General features: G+C 45.1%; 2 protein-coding genes across 3 annotated transcripts in view; one reads left to right on the plus strand and one right to left on the minus strand.

Moving 5' to 3' along the window:
- Positions 1-50: 50 nt before the first annotated feature.
- On the minus strand, positions 51-9,553 carry LOC122542083 (retinal cone rhodopsin-sensitive cGMP 3',5'-cyclic phosphodiesterase subunit gamma-like). Of its 2 annotated transcripts, none has more exons than XM_043679420.1 (4): positions 7,780-7,865; positions 3,443-3,601; positions 1,375-1,415; positions 51-902 (listed from the first exon to the last, which is right to left on the minus strand). In XM_043679420.1, exons 2-4 carry the CDS (start codon positions 3,562-3,564, stop codon positions 826-828), a joined length of 240 nt encoding a protein of 79 aa, XP_043535355.1. In that variant the 5' UTR covers positions 3,565-3,601; positions 7,780-7,865; the 3' UTR covers positions 51-825. The 2 variants fall into 2 exon arrangements, with proteins under 2 accessions (XP_043535355.1, XP_043535354.1); XM_043679419.1 differs by lacking the exon at positions 7,780-7,865 and adding an exon at positions 9,447-9,553 and having other exon boundaries at positions 52-902.
- A 3,639-nt stretch (positions 9,554-13,192) lies between these two features.
- The window catches only part of LOC122542084 (CCR4-NOT transcription complex subunit 3-like), an 89,387-nt gene continuing 88,377 nt past the window's right edge, over positions 13,193-14,202 (plus strand). Inside the window, exon 1 of the mRNA XM_043679426.1 lies at positions 13,193-13,268. The gene's annotated coding sequence lies outside the window, so the exon portion shown is untranslated. The remainder of the gene's footprint in view (positions 13,269-14,202) is intronic.

The following is a 14,202-nucleotide window of genomic DNA, read 5'->3' on the forward strand; positions in this document are numbered from 1 at the left end:
TAATTGGAAGCACCAGCTTTCAGAACACTGCAACCACCTGATGAAGGAGCAGTGCTCCAAAGCTAGTGCTTCTAATTAAACCTGTTGGACTATAACCTAGTATTGTGTGATTTTTCACACTATAATGTTGCAAGCCATGAGCACAGATCCAAGAGATCAGCTTCTAAACACTCTCAATGTTCTAGATTTGTAGACAGAGAAACAAACACCACCATCTTATTCAATCTGCAGTTTTCTAACCTGATTATTACCAATTCAAGCCCAGCATAAAATGTAAAGTTCATTCTTAAACTTCAGTAGATGTTAAAAATCACACAAGACCAGGTTTTTATCCACCAGGTTTAGTTGGAAGCACTATCTTTTGGAGTGCTGCTCCCTCATCAGGTGGTTCCTTCAGTAGATGTGAATGTAATTGTCTTGACAGAGTGCTCCTTCCTATTTAGTTATAGTCACCGAATCAACTCATTGAGAAATTATATTCTATCTCTCTCATCTTGCAGGAGAATCTAAATTGACAGTTTTACAGAATGAATACAGATGATGATGATGATGATGATGCAAAGATGAATGTTTTGCAGGAGCTAGGAGTAACTGTTTAAGCTCACAACCAAATGTCACATAAGCAACATAAACGCACTTAAACTGTACAAACATTGTCTAAAAACTGACACTGACTTTTATGTTTATGCTAATGGAATTGAACAATAATGTGAAGTACTGTGCACAGCGACGTTAGTAGTAATCCAGCTTCATCTGCTTCACTGTAGTTGCTGTTTCAGCTGAAGTGTGGGCCAGTTACTAAGGCCTGTTTAGCATTACCCAGTATCAAACGATACCATACTGAGCCAGTTCATGCAGCTCCAAGTGGCTGAATGCCTCCCAAGGACAGATCACAGTGATATCTGTAAAAATTAGAGGTACTATTAAACACTCTTTTCTCTATCCATTTCTCCGTGCTGATTTTCAAAAGTGAGGACTGCAGATGCTAGAGATCAGAGTCAAGAGTGTGGTGCTGGAAAAGCACAGCAGGTCAGGCAGCAGCCGAGGAGCAGGAGAATCGATGTTTTGAGCATAAGCCCTTCATCAGGAATTACTGAGGCCTCATTCCTGATGAAGAGCTTATGCTCAAAACATCGATTCTCCTGCTCCTCGGCTGCTGCCTGACCTGCTGTGCTTTTCCAGCACCACACTCTTGACTCTGATTTTCAAAACCACCAACTCTGAGCCACAGAGCTCTCTACTGCCCTGTCTCAGGGGTCATTTAACATGTTTGTGTGTAAGTTCAGCACTCATCTGACCTACAGAGTGAGTGTGAGATCAGATTAAAATTCAGTGCTTTTGAGGGAGGGGTTGAGAATGATTTCTGTAACATACCTGTGCCAAGCCCCTCCATTCCAGGAATATCATCTCCAAACCTGCAGGAGAATGACAATCAGAGGCTGAAACCCCACTTAGCACAAAGCTGCTGAAAACAACATCGCATTGCAAAACTATCACATGCATTATTTTCATAAATTATAAAGACTGAGCTCATTCTACAAGTTATTTGTGTGATGTAACTTTATCAGGTGGGGTCCCTCCTCTGGTGAAGTAACAGGCAGAACAATGTCATGCAGGCACTTTAAATATTTGTCCATCGATATTGCAATCTTTTCTAGGTTAATGGCTGTATCAGTGTTTGGTGTTTAAATTAATACAGTTAGATTGTTCTTTTGATGCTAGAAATTGGAATCCTGCACTGTCCCAGTTTACAGAAAACAATCAGTTGCACTGTGTTGTTTCTAACACTGGCCCAACTCCTTGTGATGTGGTTTTACTGCTGGTGTTAACCCCGTTTATCTCTCTCCTAGCCTTAAAGTGAGCTAACAGAAAAATTCAGTGATACACCACAGTGACAATATGTAACAAACAGTTAATAACACTGTTAATAGCTCTGTTACTAGGCAGACACAACCCTGACTTCTGAATGGAACAGAACACGTTCCTGTCCCATTCTGGGGAAGTTGAATGGTATTAATGCCAGATTGTTAATCCAGAGACCCAGGTAAGGTTCTGGGGACCTGGGTTTGGAACAAGAACACGTTCCTGTTCCATTCTGGGGGAGTTGAGTGGTATTAATGCCGGACTGTTAATCTAGAGACCCAGGTAAGGTTCTGGGGACCTGGGTTTGAATCCCAACCATCTTAGTTGGTGGAATTTGAATTCAATAATTTTTTAAAAAATCTGGGATTAAGAGTCTAATGATGATCATAAATCAATTGTCAATTGTTAGAAAAATCCATCTGGTTTAGTAATGTACTTCAAGGAAGGAAATTGCCATCCTTCGTTGGTCTGGGCTACATGTGACTCCAGACCCACAGCAATGTGGTTGACTCTTAACCACCCTCTGGGCAATAAATGTTGGCCTACACCAGTGACACCCTCATCCTGTGAATGAATAAAAAAAACTAAGTAAACTCAGAGTTCAATTTTCATTTTAGTCTTAATGCTAAACATGGTTAGTGGAACAACAGACAAAATGTTACAACAATAATTTTAAGGAAAACATTACTGGTTACATCTGGGATTATGGAGATAGTGGGAGAGTTTGACCAGCTAAGTTTTTGTTCCCTTTGCTGTGATTTGCACCTCTCTGATATACAAGAGATGTTGGTGAAATAGATAGGGCAGTCATTTCCAGACTGTCCACAACTTCAAAACTGGCTTTCATTGAGTTAGAGACACCAAGGGGTGTTCAGAATGTGGGCAAAAAAAGCAAAAGTTCACCAATGCCCCTGTATTGAGGAAGCTGCAACTTGTGTAGTACTGGTACACGGAGAAGGAGCAGTTTCACTGGAACAGAGTTCAATTTCACTGCTAAAGGGGTTAAAGAGACTCTGCCCAGGTCAACGATGCCCGTCTGTCCGCTGTGGATTGTGGGTAACCCTCCAACAATCTCATTCTGTCAGTCTGCCCACAGGGAGTGGGGCAGAAAGGCTGGTACTGACTCCAGTCTGTGTGTGTGTGTGTGTGTCTGTCTGTGCGTGTGTGTGTGCGTGTGTGTCTGTGTATATGTGTGTGTGTGGTTGTCTATGTGTGTGGCTGTCTGTCTGTGTGTGGCTGTGTGTATGTGTGCGTGTTTGTCTGTGTGTGTGTGTGGCTGTCTGCGTGTGTGCGTGTTTGTCTGTGTGTGTGTGGGGCTGTCTGTGTATTCCTGATGAAGGCCTCCGGCTCGAAGTGTCGATTTTCCTGCTCCTCGGATGCTGCCTGACCTGCTGTGCTTTTCCAGCACCATACTCTCAACTCGTGTGTGTGAGAGTGTGTGTATATGAGAGTGTCTGTGTGTGTGTGTGTGGAGAGAGGAGAAGATCCTAATGTCATTTCTATTAAAACTCCAGCAAAATAGTTCTCAGACCCTTGGATTCCAAGGCTCAACCTGTAAATCAAAATTTCTCAGTTATACCCTTTCACGCCTGCTTTGGGGGGTTTGCTCTTGAACTGTCGAGTCGCTCTTTGCTTGAACTTTGGTGGCCCCTTCCTAGGGGACGTGGCACCTCCAGAAATATTAGTTGGTGAAATATTCATTTCCACAGAACAGGGTTACTGAGACAGGAAACACTCACTGAAAGACAAAATGTCACAGTCAAACCAACGATTCTGGACACACCATCCCTGGTTAGAAAGGGAGGAATTTTCTGTCAATTATTTGTGGGGATTGAAGGTGCAACAGCTACTGTCTGATCCCTTCAGTAGCCATAACAAAGAGTTTATTCACAACTTACAAAACTGTCAAGTCAAGAATAGCCACCCATAATGTCCGTGAAGTGTGGCAGTATAGTATTACCAAAGAAATGCACTTAGACCTTGCTCAGTCATTTCAGCTGCAGCAGACCCTAACACTTCCAACAAAATGAATCAATGGCACAGAAACGTCTGGAGTGAGCCTTGACTCCACGGGAGCATTCTTGCCCAGAGTCTGGAATCCATTCCCGCCATCAGACATTGGGTAGAAAAGGTCTAATTCCTAAACACTGGGAAGGTATTCAGCAGATCACACCAACAATGTCAGGAAATCCATCTCTGTCTGGCACTGTAACACCCCCAGTCATAGAGGAGTACAGCACGGAAACAGACCCTTTGGTCAAACCTGTCTATGCCGACCAGATATCCCAACCCAATCTAGTCCCACAGTCGAGTTGTATTTTTGCCCTCCTGACCTAATTTGTAAATAACGAGTGGTAAAACTTAATACTGAGAAAGTTATTCTGCAAGCTGACACTTCCAAGTCCCACAGCCCCTCGTTATATTGGAAATGGACAGGCTGCTTTGTTTAAGATTCCTCTGACAGATGACATTGAATCCTCTTACAGGATGAGCTAAGTGCTTGAATTGGGCTTAGCCCAGTTGATCTCAGTGACATCTTATTCTGGTTCTTTCTTATTTTGCAATATTTTTCCAGGTGGGTCTCTGGACAAATAGCAACATTACAGAGTTAAAGTAAAGGGAATGTGATTGGGAGACAGCGGAACATTTTCTTTTTGTTTGCCAGCATGGGGTATTGAGCCCATTGGCTGTTTCTGTGCCACATCCCATGCATTCTATGTATAATATTTGGATCCCATTGAATCTGTATACAATATGCTATACAGATCCTATATACACCATACATTATATATTTCCTTGGGGTCCTGTGGTTCAGTGAGGGCCTGGGTTCAAGTCCCACCTACTCCAGAGGGTGTCACAACCTCCTTGAACTGAATGATTTAAATTATTTACAATACTATCTGTACATGCTGGGAGAAATTACATTGTACATCTTGGCTTACAATGATTTTGTCTTTGTTGATTTTTTTTCTGTGTCATTGAATTACAGCAAAGGCTTACATTTATGTAACATCTTGGAAAATTTTCCAAAAGAACTTCACAGCAAAATGATCAAACAAATATCACCATGACCCCAAAGGTGGAGTTATTGGGGATGGGGAGTTCACTACACGTTCGGCTAAAAAGTGTTTTGTGGAGGTTGGAGGGATCAGATAAGGGACAAAGAGATGGAGTGAAGAAAGGGACTTTAGCGTTGAGACTGCTGGGGATTGGCCAGTAAAGGAGTGATGGGAAGAACTGCATAAAGGCTGGTTTTAAAGGAAGGACATGTTTCTGGAGGTTTGTATGCTGGAGAGATTTGCATAAATGCAATTTGCAATCTCCTTGGGAGAAGGAGAAAATATGATGGTCAGTAAAAAGTCACTTCTAACCTGTTTCATTACACACTGGGGATGTTTAATGAGGGGAAAGAAGCTAATATCAGGGAATGAATGTGTTTAGCTATTTTAAAAAGATTATTTAAAAGAAACACAGACACAAAAGCATACACACACGAACAAGCACTGATGGCTACACAGAGACAGAGATATGCATGCACAAACACACATCATTTTACTTACTAAAGTATAGAACCTCAATATCTACAAACTGGCTGGAAAAATATCATAAATCCTTTTGCATATATCACTGTTTGTTGAGAAGCTCTCAATCTAATGCATTTGTTCACTTCTTTGTATGTTCACACGTAGTACCTCTCTATTTAATCAATTGCTTATGGTGGTACTTACAGATTATGTAGCAGATTCCATCCCTAGTAAATTGCTTGAATGTAAACTGACAGCTACCCCTGCTGTACATTGATACTACAAGCTGATTTTCTTATGGAAGCAATCTCTATAAATACCATGAAGAAAGAGCACACAGGAAAATATGAACATAGAACAGCACGGCACAGTACAGCACAGCACAGGACCTTCAGTCCACAACGTTATGTGAAGCATTTTTCTTAATCTAAGATCAACCTAATCTACACACTTCTCAATTTACTGTCGTCCATGTGCTTGTCCAGAGGCATGATTCATCACAAATCTACCTCTCACTCAACTACTCAAGAAAAGAGTATGATGTTCAAAACATGTTACACTCTGCATAGGTGTTATTTTTCACATGAGCCCCCAGTCTAATCTCATCTCTATCTCACTCAGTGCAGCTTTCAATAATCATGAGAAAGTCAGAACCAGGAGTAGTTCAGCTGCATGAGCCTGCTCCCCCATTCTATCCCATCATGGCTGATCTCATCTCAGCCTCAACTCCATTTTCCCCTCTACCTTCCATAACCCTTCAATCTATTACTGATTAAAAATCTATCTCCTCCTCAAATTTACTTAATGTCCCAGCATCCACTATACTCTGAGGTTGTGAATTCCACAGATTCATAACTCTTAGAGAAATAATATCTCCTTGTGTCTGTTGTAAATCTGATACCCATTATCCTAAAACAAGTCCTTTTTTTGTATCCATCCACAGATGTATGTATTGCTGGCTGGGCCAGCACTTATGGCCCATTCCCAATAGCCCACAGGGCAGGAGTCAACCACGTTGCTGTGGGTCTGGAGTCATATGTAGGCCAGATCAGGTAAGGACAGCAAATTTCCTTCTCTGAAGGACATTAGTGAACCAGATGGATTTTTCCTGACAATGGTTTGATTGTCATCATTAGACTTTTATTTCAAGCATAGCCCCTTCGTCAGGTGAAGTGATAAAGGAGCAGCGCTCCAAAAGCTTGTGATTTCAAATACATCTCTTGGACTATAACCTGGTGTCGTGTAACTTAAGTCATAGAGATGTACAGCATGGAAACAGACCCTTCAGTCCAACCCATCCATGCTGACCAGATATCCCAACCCAATCTAGTCCCACCTGCCAGCACTTGGCCCATATCCCTCTAAACCCTTCCTATTCATATACCCATCCAAATGCCTCTTAAATGTTGCAATTGTACCACCTCCACCAGACTTCTGACTTTGTCCACCCCCCGTCATCTCCACATCAAAATTATTACTAAATTCAAATTCCAGCAATCTGCCATGGCTGGATTTGAACCTGCATCCCCAGAACATTACCTGGATCTCTGGATTAATGATATAATATTAATATCACTAGGCCATTACCTCCCCTGTCCATATTTTAATATTCCTTTTTTAGAAGCAAGTGTCTAATTTCATTTTCTTGGAACCATTGAAACTGGTGGCAAGAATTTTAAACAGAAACTATAAACCATAGAACAGTGCAGAAAGCTCACACAAACTACAAATCGACACCAAATTAATCCCATGATCCGTTCATAATTTACTTAACCCATATCTGGATATGCGAATGTTACAAGTAATGATAAGAAGTTAAAAAAAATGCAGTAAAAGGGAATGGGTAGTGCAGTGGTAGTGTACCTATTTCTGAACTGGGAGGTCTGCATTCAAGTCTCACCTGCTTCAGAGGTGTACAACAACATCTTAGAGAAGGATGATTAGGTAATAAATGTGAAGCATCAAAGGGGTGTGATTACAAAACAATCTGATGTTAGGAGAACCAAGTGGACGTGTTCTGTGGACTTGGATCTCGTTTCCCAGCCATTCATATTGCTTCAGATTTTGATTTGATTTGAATTGAACAGAATCATCAGCCCCCTCCCAGTTTGGTATACACAGCACTTCATGTTTCAGTAAAATTGGATTTACTAATCTTCTCACAGAGCTTCCCATTCAATATCTCAGGAGCACATGTTCGCTAATCGACTCAGTTCCTGATGATCCCAATTAGCAGCAGTGAATCCAAAAAGCTCCTGATGGACAGATACACTTGGATTAGGATTACTGCTACAGGCTGTCACTTGCAAGCCTGACTGTCACTGACACAAAAAGATGGAACACATTGGAAATACTCAGGAAATCAGGCAGCAGGAGGAATTCCAGTCTTTACCATCTTCTGATAGACACACGGCTGATCAGTGGGAATTTCAGATACAGGCACTGCAGGGAAGGTGTATTCCTCTAAGTAGTCCTGAAAACCATAATGGAAACAAATCTGCAAAACGTGCTACAGCTTATCATCTGAAGTGAAATCATAGACAAGTTCTGAGAATTAAACCCAATATTGCCGCTTCACTGAGCAAGATTGATTTGGAGGTTCCAGTGTTGGACTGGGGTGTACAAAGTTAAAATTCACACAGCACCAGGTTATGGTCCAACAGGTTTATTTGAAAGCACTAGCTTTTGGAGCGCTGCTCCTTCATCAGGTGGTTGTTGTATCCTTGGCATGTTTTGCATTTCTACACAACAAACAGACTCCCCACAAATTCCCTGGGGAATCTCAGTGGAATTATGAAACAGTGGGACAAATAGAGTTGTGAACAAATTCTCGGTTAATGCTTTCATTGTTCATGAGCATTTCAACAATACAAGATTCTTTGGGGATGCGACAGGAGATGTTATTTCCCCTTGTGGGAGCGTCTAGGACCAGAGGCATAATAAGGAGTCAGCCATTTAAGACAGAAATAAAGAGGAAGTTCTTCTCTCAGAGAGGATGAGTCAGTGGAATTCTTTACTGGAGAGTTGTTGAGGCTGGGTCATTAAATACATTCAAGACTGAGATAGAGAGATTTTAGTCAGGAAGGGAATCGAAAGTTATGGGGGAAAGGCAGGAAAGTGGAGTTATCAGATCAGCTTTGAATGATACAGCAGACTTGATGGGCTGAATGGTGTAGAATCCTAAAATGTCTACAGTGCAGAAAGAGGTCATTTGGCCCATCAAATCTACACTGACCCTCTGAAGAGTATCCAGACTCACCCACACACCTTTTTAAACTATGGCTACCCCACCAAACCTGGACTGCACCATTCATACATCTTCTGGTCTGATTTCAATATTTGTGAATCTTGAAATCAGCATTTGACCCTTCATTGTTAATTGTTGATATTATATAAAAACTGGCAAGTGACCAAATTTAAGTCAGTAAATGTGGGATTGCACTGACATTCCACTGACTGGTCGCTGAGCTGAAGGGTACTGAAGGGTACCAGGATCCCAACACTGCAACCTCAAGGAGAACAATCAGGGGCATTGCAAATCCTCTCAAGATCAGCTGCTCAGGTCCCAGGAAACTGACTAAACTGAAGTCACGTAATTGATAGTCATTCAATACCAATGACATCTGTACATTACAAACATCATCAGCTTGAGAAGTCCCGCACTTTCAAAGGGTCAGTACCAAGGGAATTCTGCACTGTCAGAGGGTCAGTGCTGAGGGAGTGCCGCACTGTCGGATGGTCAATACTGAGGGGATGCTGCACCGTCAGAGGGTCAGTACTGAGGGAGTGCCACACTGTCAGAGGGTCAGTGCTGAGGGAGTGCTGCACTGTCGGAGGGTCAGTGCTGAGGGAGCGCCGCACTGTCGGAGGGTCAGAGCTGAGGGAGCGCCGCACGGTCGGAGGGTCAGAGCTGAGGGAGCGCCGCACTGCAGGATAGATTGCTTCCTGTGACAATGTTCTGTCTATCTGCCAATATTTCAAATGATGTCTGCAAGTTTGTATTCTGAGCCAATTCTTATTCTTTTATTGAAAAGGGGATGAAAGTATCACTTTACTTACAAGAAGCAGCAGCAGCAGACAGTATTGAGGCTGGGCTCTGTCCCTTTCTCGCTGTCCCTGCAGATTCTCTGACTCCCTCTCCTTAAATCCTCTCTCAGTCACGCTATGCTTTCACAATCCTCTTCCAGCTGCCTTATTGGCTGCACCCTGAGCTCTCCATCCCACTTCAGGTCAAGCTTCATGAACCTTTCCAGAGAATACCCTCCACCCCCAGCCCCTCTGCTGCTGAACATGAGCAGAAAGCTGTTCTTAAACAGAGCAACGTGGAGGTTGGGGTGAGCCCCTGATCTTGGGGTTTGATACTCAGTGCAGCCCAGTTTCCCCTCCGCATCCACACTCTGGTTTTAGGGATCAGTCCTTGCCTTTCGAAGTCTGAGTGTATTAGAAGTGGGCTTTGACTCTGCTTTGATTGAGTTTCTGGGACTAGGTCTGAATTTTGTGAAATAGATGTGTGTTTGGAATAAAACAGTCAGATCCAGTGCTGGGAAAACACTGCTTCTGTGTGCAGATGTAACTCTGAATGTTTGATTTGAAACTGGAGACTGCAGAATGACATTACCAGAAAGTGGTCCACGCATCAGAGGCTGAATGTTTTTTTTAAATCTCGGGGTCATTAAGTTCAGTTGTACAATGTTAAACTCACAAGGATTAGCAGTGAAGCTTAGAAATGTTCTGACTGTGGTGGGTATGACGTCACAGTGAGTTGGTGTTGGAATGGTGTAACACATCCCATACTAGGGAAAATGTGACACTAATGGGTGCGACGCTGATGAGTGTGACACTAGTGACACAGACAGTCCTACACTTTGCTATACATTTGACAAGATCATTACATCTGCACTGAAGTGTAAGTGAATTCTGCACACTGTTATAGTGACCTGTGTAAATGGGATGATTATTAGAACAGTACAGCACAGAACAGGCCCTTCGGCCCTCGATGTTGTGCCGACCTTTTATCCTACTCTAAGATCAGACTAACCTACGTACCCTTCATTGTACTATCATCCATGTGCCTATCCAAGAGTGGTTTAAATGTCCCTAATGTATGACTTTGCAATCACTGCTCTTAGTGAATATTCTGATGGAGACTCTGTTAGTCCGTTTACAGAGGATTATTGTTGCGACAATCACCTTACTGTTCAGGCAGATTAGTGAGGTGAAGCTGCTACTAATCTGTTTCAGCAGGAGAGGACATTACTGATTAGACAATCCCCAGCAGATTAAATCATGTCTCTGAGAGATTGGTTCATGCGATATCTGGCCAAGTCACTTTGTAAACAGTTGGTAACAAATCCAGAATAATGCTGCTCAGGCGACTCTATTTTACTGTGTTCCTGCGAGAAGATGAGTAACTGATGGAGATTGCCAGAGACCGTGGTGATATCAGGGCTGACCATTTATCAAAAAATCAATCCAGAGCAACATTAATTTCACAAATTGACTGACAGGTAGCCCCTCTGACAGTGCAGTATTCCCTCGCTGTTGGACAGGTAGCCCCTCTGACAGTGCAGTATTCCCTCGCTGTTGGACAGAGCCCCTCTGACAGTGCAGTATTCCCTCGCTGTTGGACAGGTAGCCCCTCTGACAGTGCAGTATTCCCTCGCTGTTGGACAGAGCCCCCCTGACAGTGCAGTATTCCCTCGCTGTTGGACAGAGCTCCTCTGACAGTGCAGTATTCCCTCGCCATTGGTTGGAGCTGTCATCTTAGACTCAGTATCTGTCTGGCAGTGGGATCAAAACAGATGACCGTCCGCTCCACAGCACCAGCTGACTCAGGAAAGAGCCATGCAGCAAACAAACTGATCCATGCAGATGTTCCTAGAACAGGAAATGGCTCTGGATAAATTCAAACTTCAGCAGTTCATGGAAGAATATAAACATGGGACTGGAAGGAAATACAGACACTGAAATCATCTGATTTGATTTGAATTATTATTGTCACAGGTACCAAGATACAGTGAAAAGTACTATTTTGCATGTTATCCAGACAATTCATATCTTAGATAAGTACAGAAGGGTAATAGAACAGAATGTACTATATAGAGAAAGATATTTGAGAGGTCTGCTCACAAGTCTGATAACAGCAGGAAGAAACTGTTCTTAAATCTGTTGGTACATGTATTTAAACTTTTGTATCTTCTGACTGATGGAAGAGGGTGCAAGAGTGTATAACTGGGGTGATTGTACTGGCCGCTTTCCCAAGGCAGTGGGAAGTCGAGATGGAGTCGATGGATGGAAGGCTGTTTTTCAGGATGGACTGAGCTATGTTCAGGACTCTCTGTAATTTCTTATGTTGTTGGGCAGAGCAGTTGCCATACCAAGCTGTGATGGACCCGGATAGGATGCTTTCTATGGTGCATCTATTAAAATTCCTAAGAGTCCTTGTGGACATGCTGGATTTCCTTAGCATTCTGAGGAAGTAGAGGCGATGGTGTGCTTTCTTAACCATTGTTGCAATCTCTCTTTCGATGCCATCCAACCTGCTGAGTATTCCTGACATTTTCTGTTTTGTATTTTCCAATGCTCACCATTTGGTTCGGGGGGGGAGGCTGAACTCAGTCTCAGGTGAACTCTCCTCCAACTTATCTGAGAGCCAGGTTTAGTCAAGACAATCGCTTTGGAATTTTTAAAATGCCAACAGGTCTTGCAGAGAGAGTGATAACTCCATGGCAGAGTACATCCAGGCTGAAGAAACAAGCAAAATGCTGAAACCAGTTATTTATTACATTATACAGCATTATTTGAATTTCCGGAGGTTTTTGCTATAATTGTCAAGGGGATTGTTCAGGCCAACATTGAGATAAAATGCAAACAAAACTACAGATGCTGGAAATCTGAAAGATTGCTGGAGAAACTCCGCGGGTCTAGTAGTCTCTCTGGAGAGAGAAAGATTCTATAGAGCTGCGGAGTTTCTCCAGTAATACCTCTTTGACTCTAAGCTGGTGGGGCTCCTTCTACCTTCGTTCCCAGGACAGTCCCAGAGTCACAATGGTCCCAACACGACGGCAGGCTGCAGTGTCCTGACCGTCCGCTGGATGGCAGACGTGAGACGGTCTGCAGTTCTCGTTGTAGCCGTGGGAGGCGGCTGTGAGGCCGGGCTGTGGTTCCCCTGGTGTCCGCAAGGAGCGGGTGTGAGACCAGGTTGCAGTTCCTCTGGTGGCCTCGGGGAGCGGGTATGAGACCAGGTTGCAGTTCCCCCGGTGGCCACAGGGAGCGGGGCTGAGCCGAGTTGCAGTTCCCCCGGTGGCCGCGGGGAGCGGGTGTAAAGCCGGGCTGCAGTTCCGCCGGTCGGCGCGGAGAGCGGGTGTGAGACCGGGTTGCAGTTCCCCCGATGGCCGCGGGGAGCGGGTGTGAGACCAGGTTGCAGTTCCCCCGATGGCCGCGGAGAGCGGGTGTGAGACCAGGTTGCAGTTCCCCCGATGGCCGCGGGGAGCGGGTGTGAGACCAGGTTGCAGTTCCCCCGATGGCCGCGGGGAGCGGGTGTGAGACCAGGTTGCAGTTCCCCCGATGGCCGCGGGGAGCGGGTGTGAGACCAGGTTGCAGTTCCCCCGATGGCCGCGGGGAGCGGGTGTGAGACCAGGTTGCAGTTCCCCCGATGGCCGCGGGGAGCGGGTGTGAGACCAGGTTGCAGTTCCCCCGATGGCCGCGGGGAGCGGGTTTGAGACCAGGTTGCAGTTCCCCCGGTGGCCATGGGGAGCGGGGCTGAGCCGGGTTGCAGTTCCCTCGGTGGCCGGTGGTGTCGCGCGTTCCCCTTGGTACAGGCACGCCGCCATTTTGTGACCGTGTCTCAGCCGTGGCCCCGGATCCGGCTTCTCCCGCTCGGTAAGTTCCGACGCCGCCACCCCGGGCCTCGCTTCTCCACGGTTCCAATTCCTTCTGCACCCTGGTGGCCATCTTGTGCCCGAACCTGGCTCATTGGTCGCAGGTCAGTGCTGCCCGGACGGGGCTCTCGAGCAGAGAGAATGGCAGAGCCTGAGGCCTGGTCCCTGGTCAGTTTGAGGGGCTAAGGCGGAGGGAGGGGGTGGTGTTGTGGAAATGGAGCGAGGCCAAGCCTTGGGTTTGGCATTGACTCCGATACCGTATACTTCTGGATCCTGAGTGTGAGCAACACGATTCAGCCCTTTATGCCAGCATGGTGTCGCCTTGGCAACGGTGCTTTCCAATCTGGAGTTATTGTTACCGAGAGCACCGCCGATGGGGGATGGGGGGGGGGGGGTCGGGTCGTCCCACTACCCGTGGCTCCGTCCTCAGCCGGTAACGGCAGGGACCCGTGCTGTAGAAACGCCAGCACACAAAAAAAGGAAGGCCTCGGCCCCTCAACCAAAATCACCCGAAAACGGCCACTTCTCACCCGTCCCCCGGCGCTGCCTCAGTGCTGTGTAGCTCTGGCACTTTGGGTTTTAATTTATTTCGATGAGCGATAGGCCTGAGGAAGAGGAATTGGGGGAAAGTAGAGAGTGCCCAAGCTCTGCGCTGGGAGCCTGAAGGTCTTTGTGCGGTTTGTGCATTCGTGCTGGCTGCTTGAGGGAAGCTGTTGACAAAGGAAGATTCGTATCCTGTGCATTCGTATCACATCTTGCTGTCTGCAGAGATCTCGAAGTCTTTCATACAAAATTCATCACTTTCTAGACTGCAGGTTGCTATTATAGCAAAATCAAAGTTGACAAAATCCATTCTGTGCATCAGCAAATCATTAATGCGGTACTGTTACTTTCACAATAGCTCAACATTTTCACCAAGTGTTTCATAAACAAGC

This window comes from Chiloscyllium plagiosum, chromosome 39 (assembly GCF_004010195.1).
Source record: "Chiloscyllium plagiosum isolate BGI_BamShark_2017 chromosome 39, ASM401019v2, whole genome shotgun sequence".
NCBI classification, from domain to species: domain Eukaryota; kingdom Metazoa; phylum Chordata; class Chondrichthyes; order Orectolobiformes; family Hemiscylliidae; genus Chiloscyllium; species Chiloscyllium plagiosum.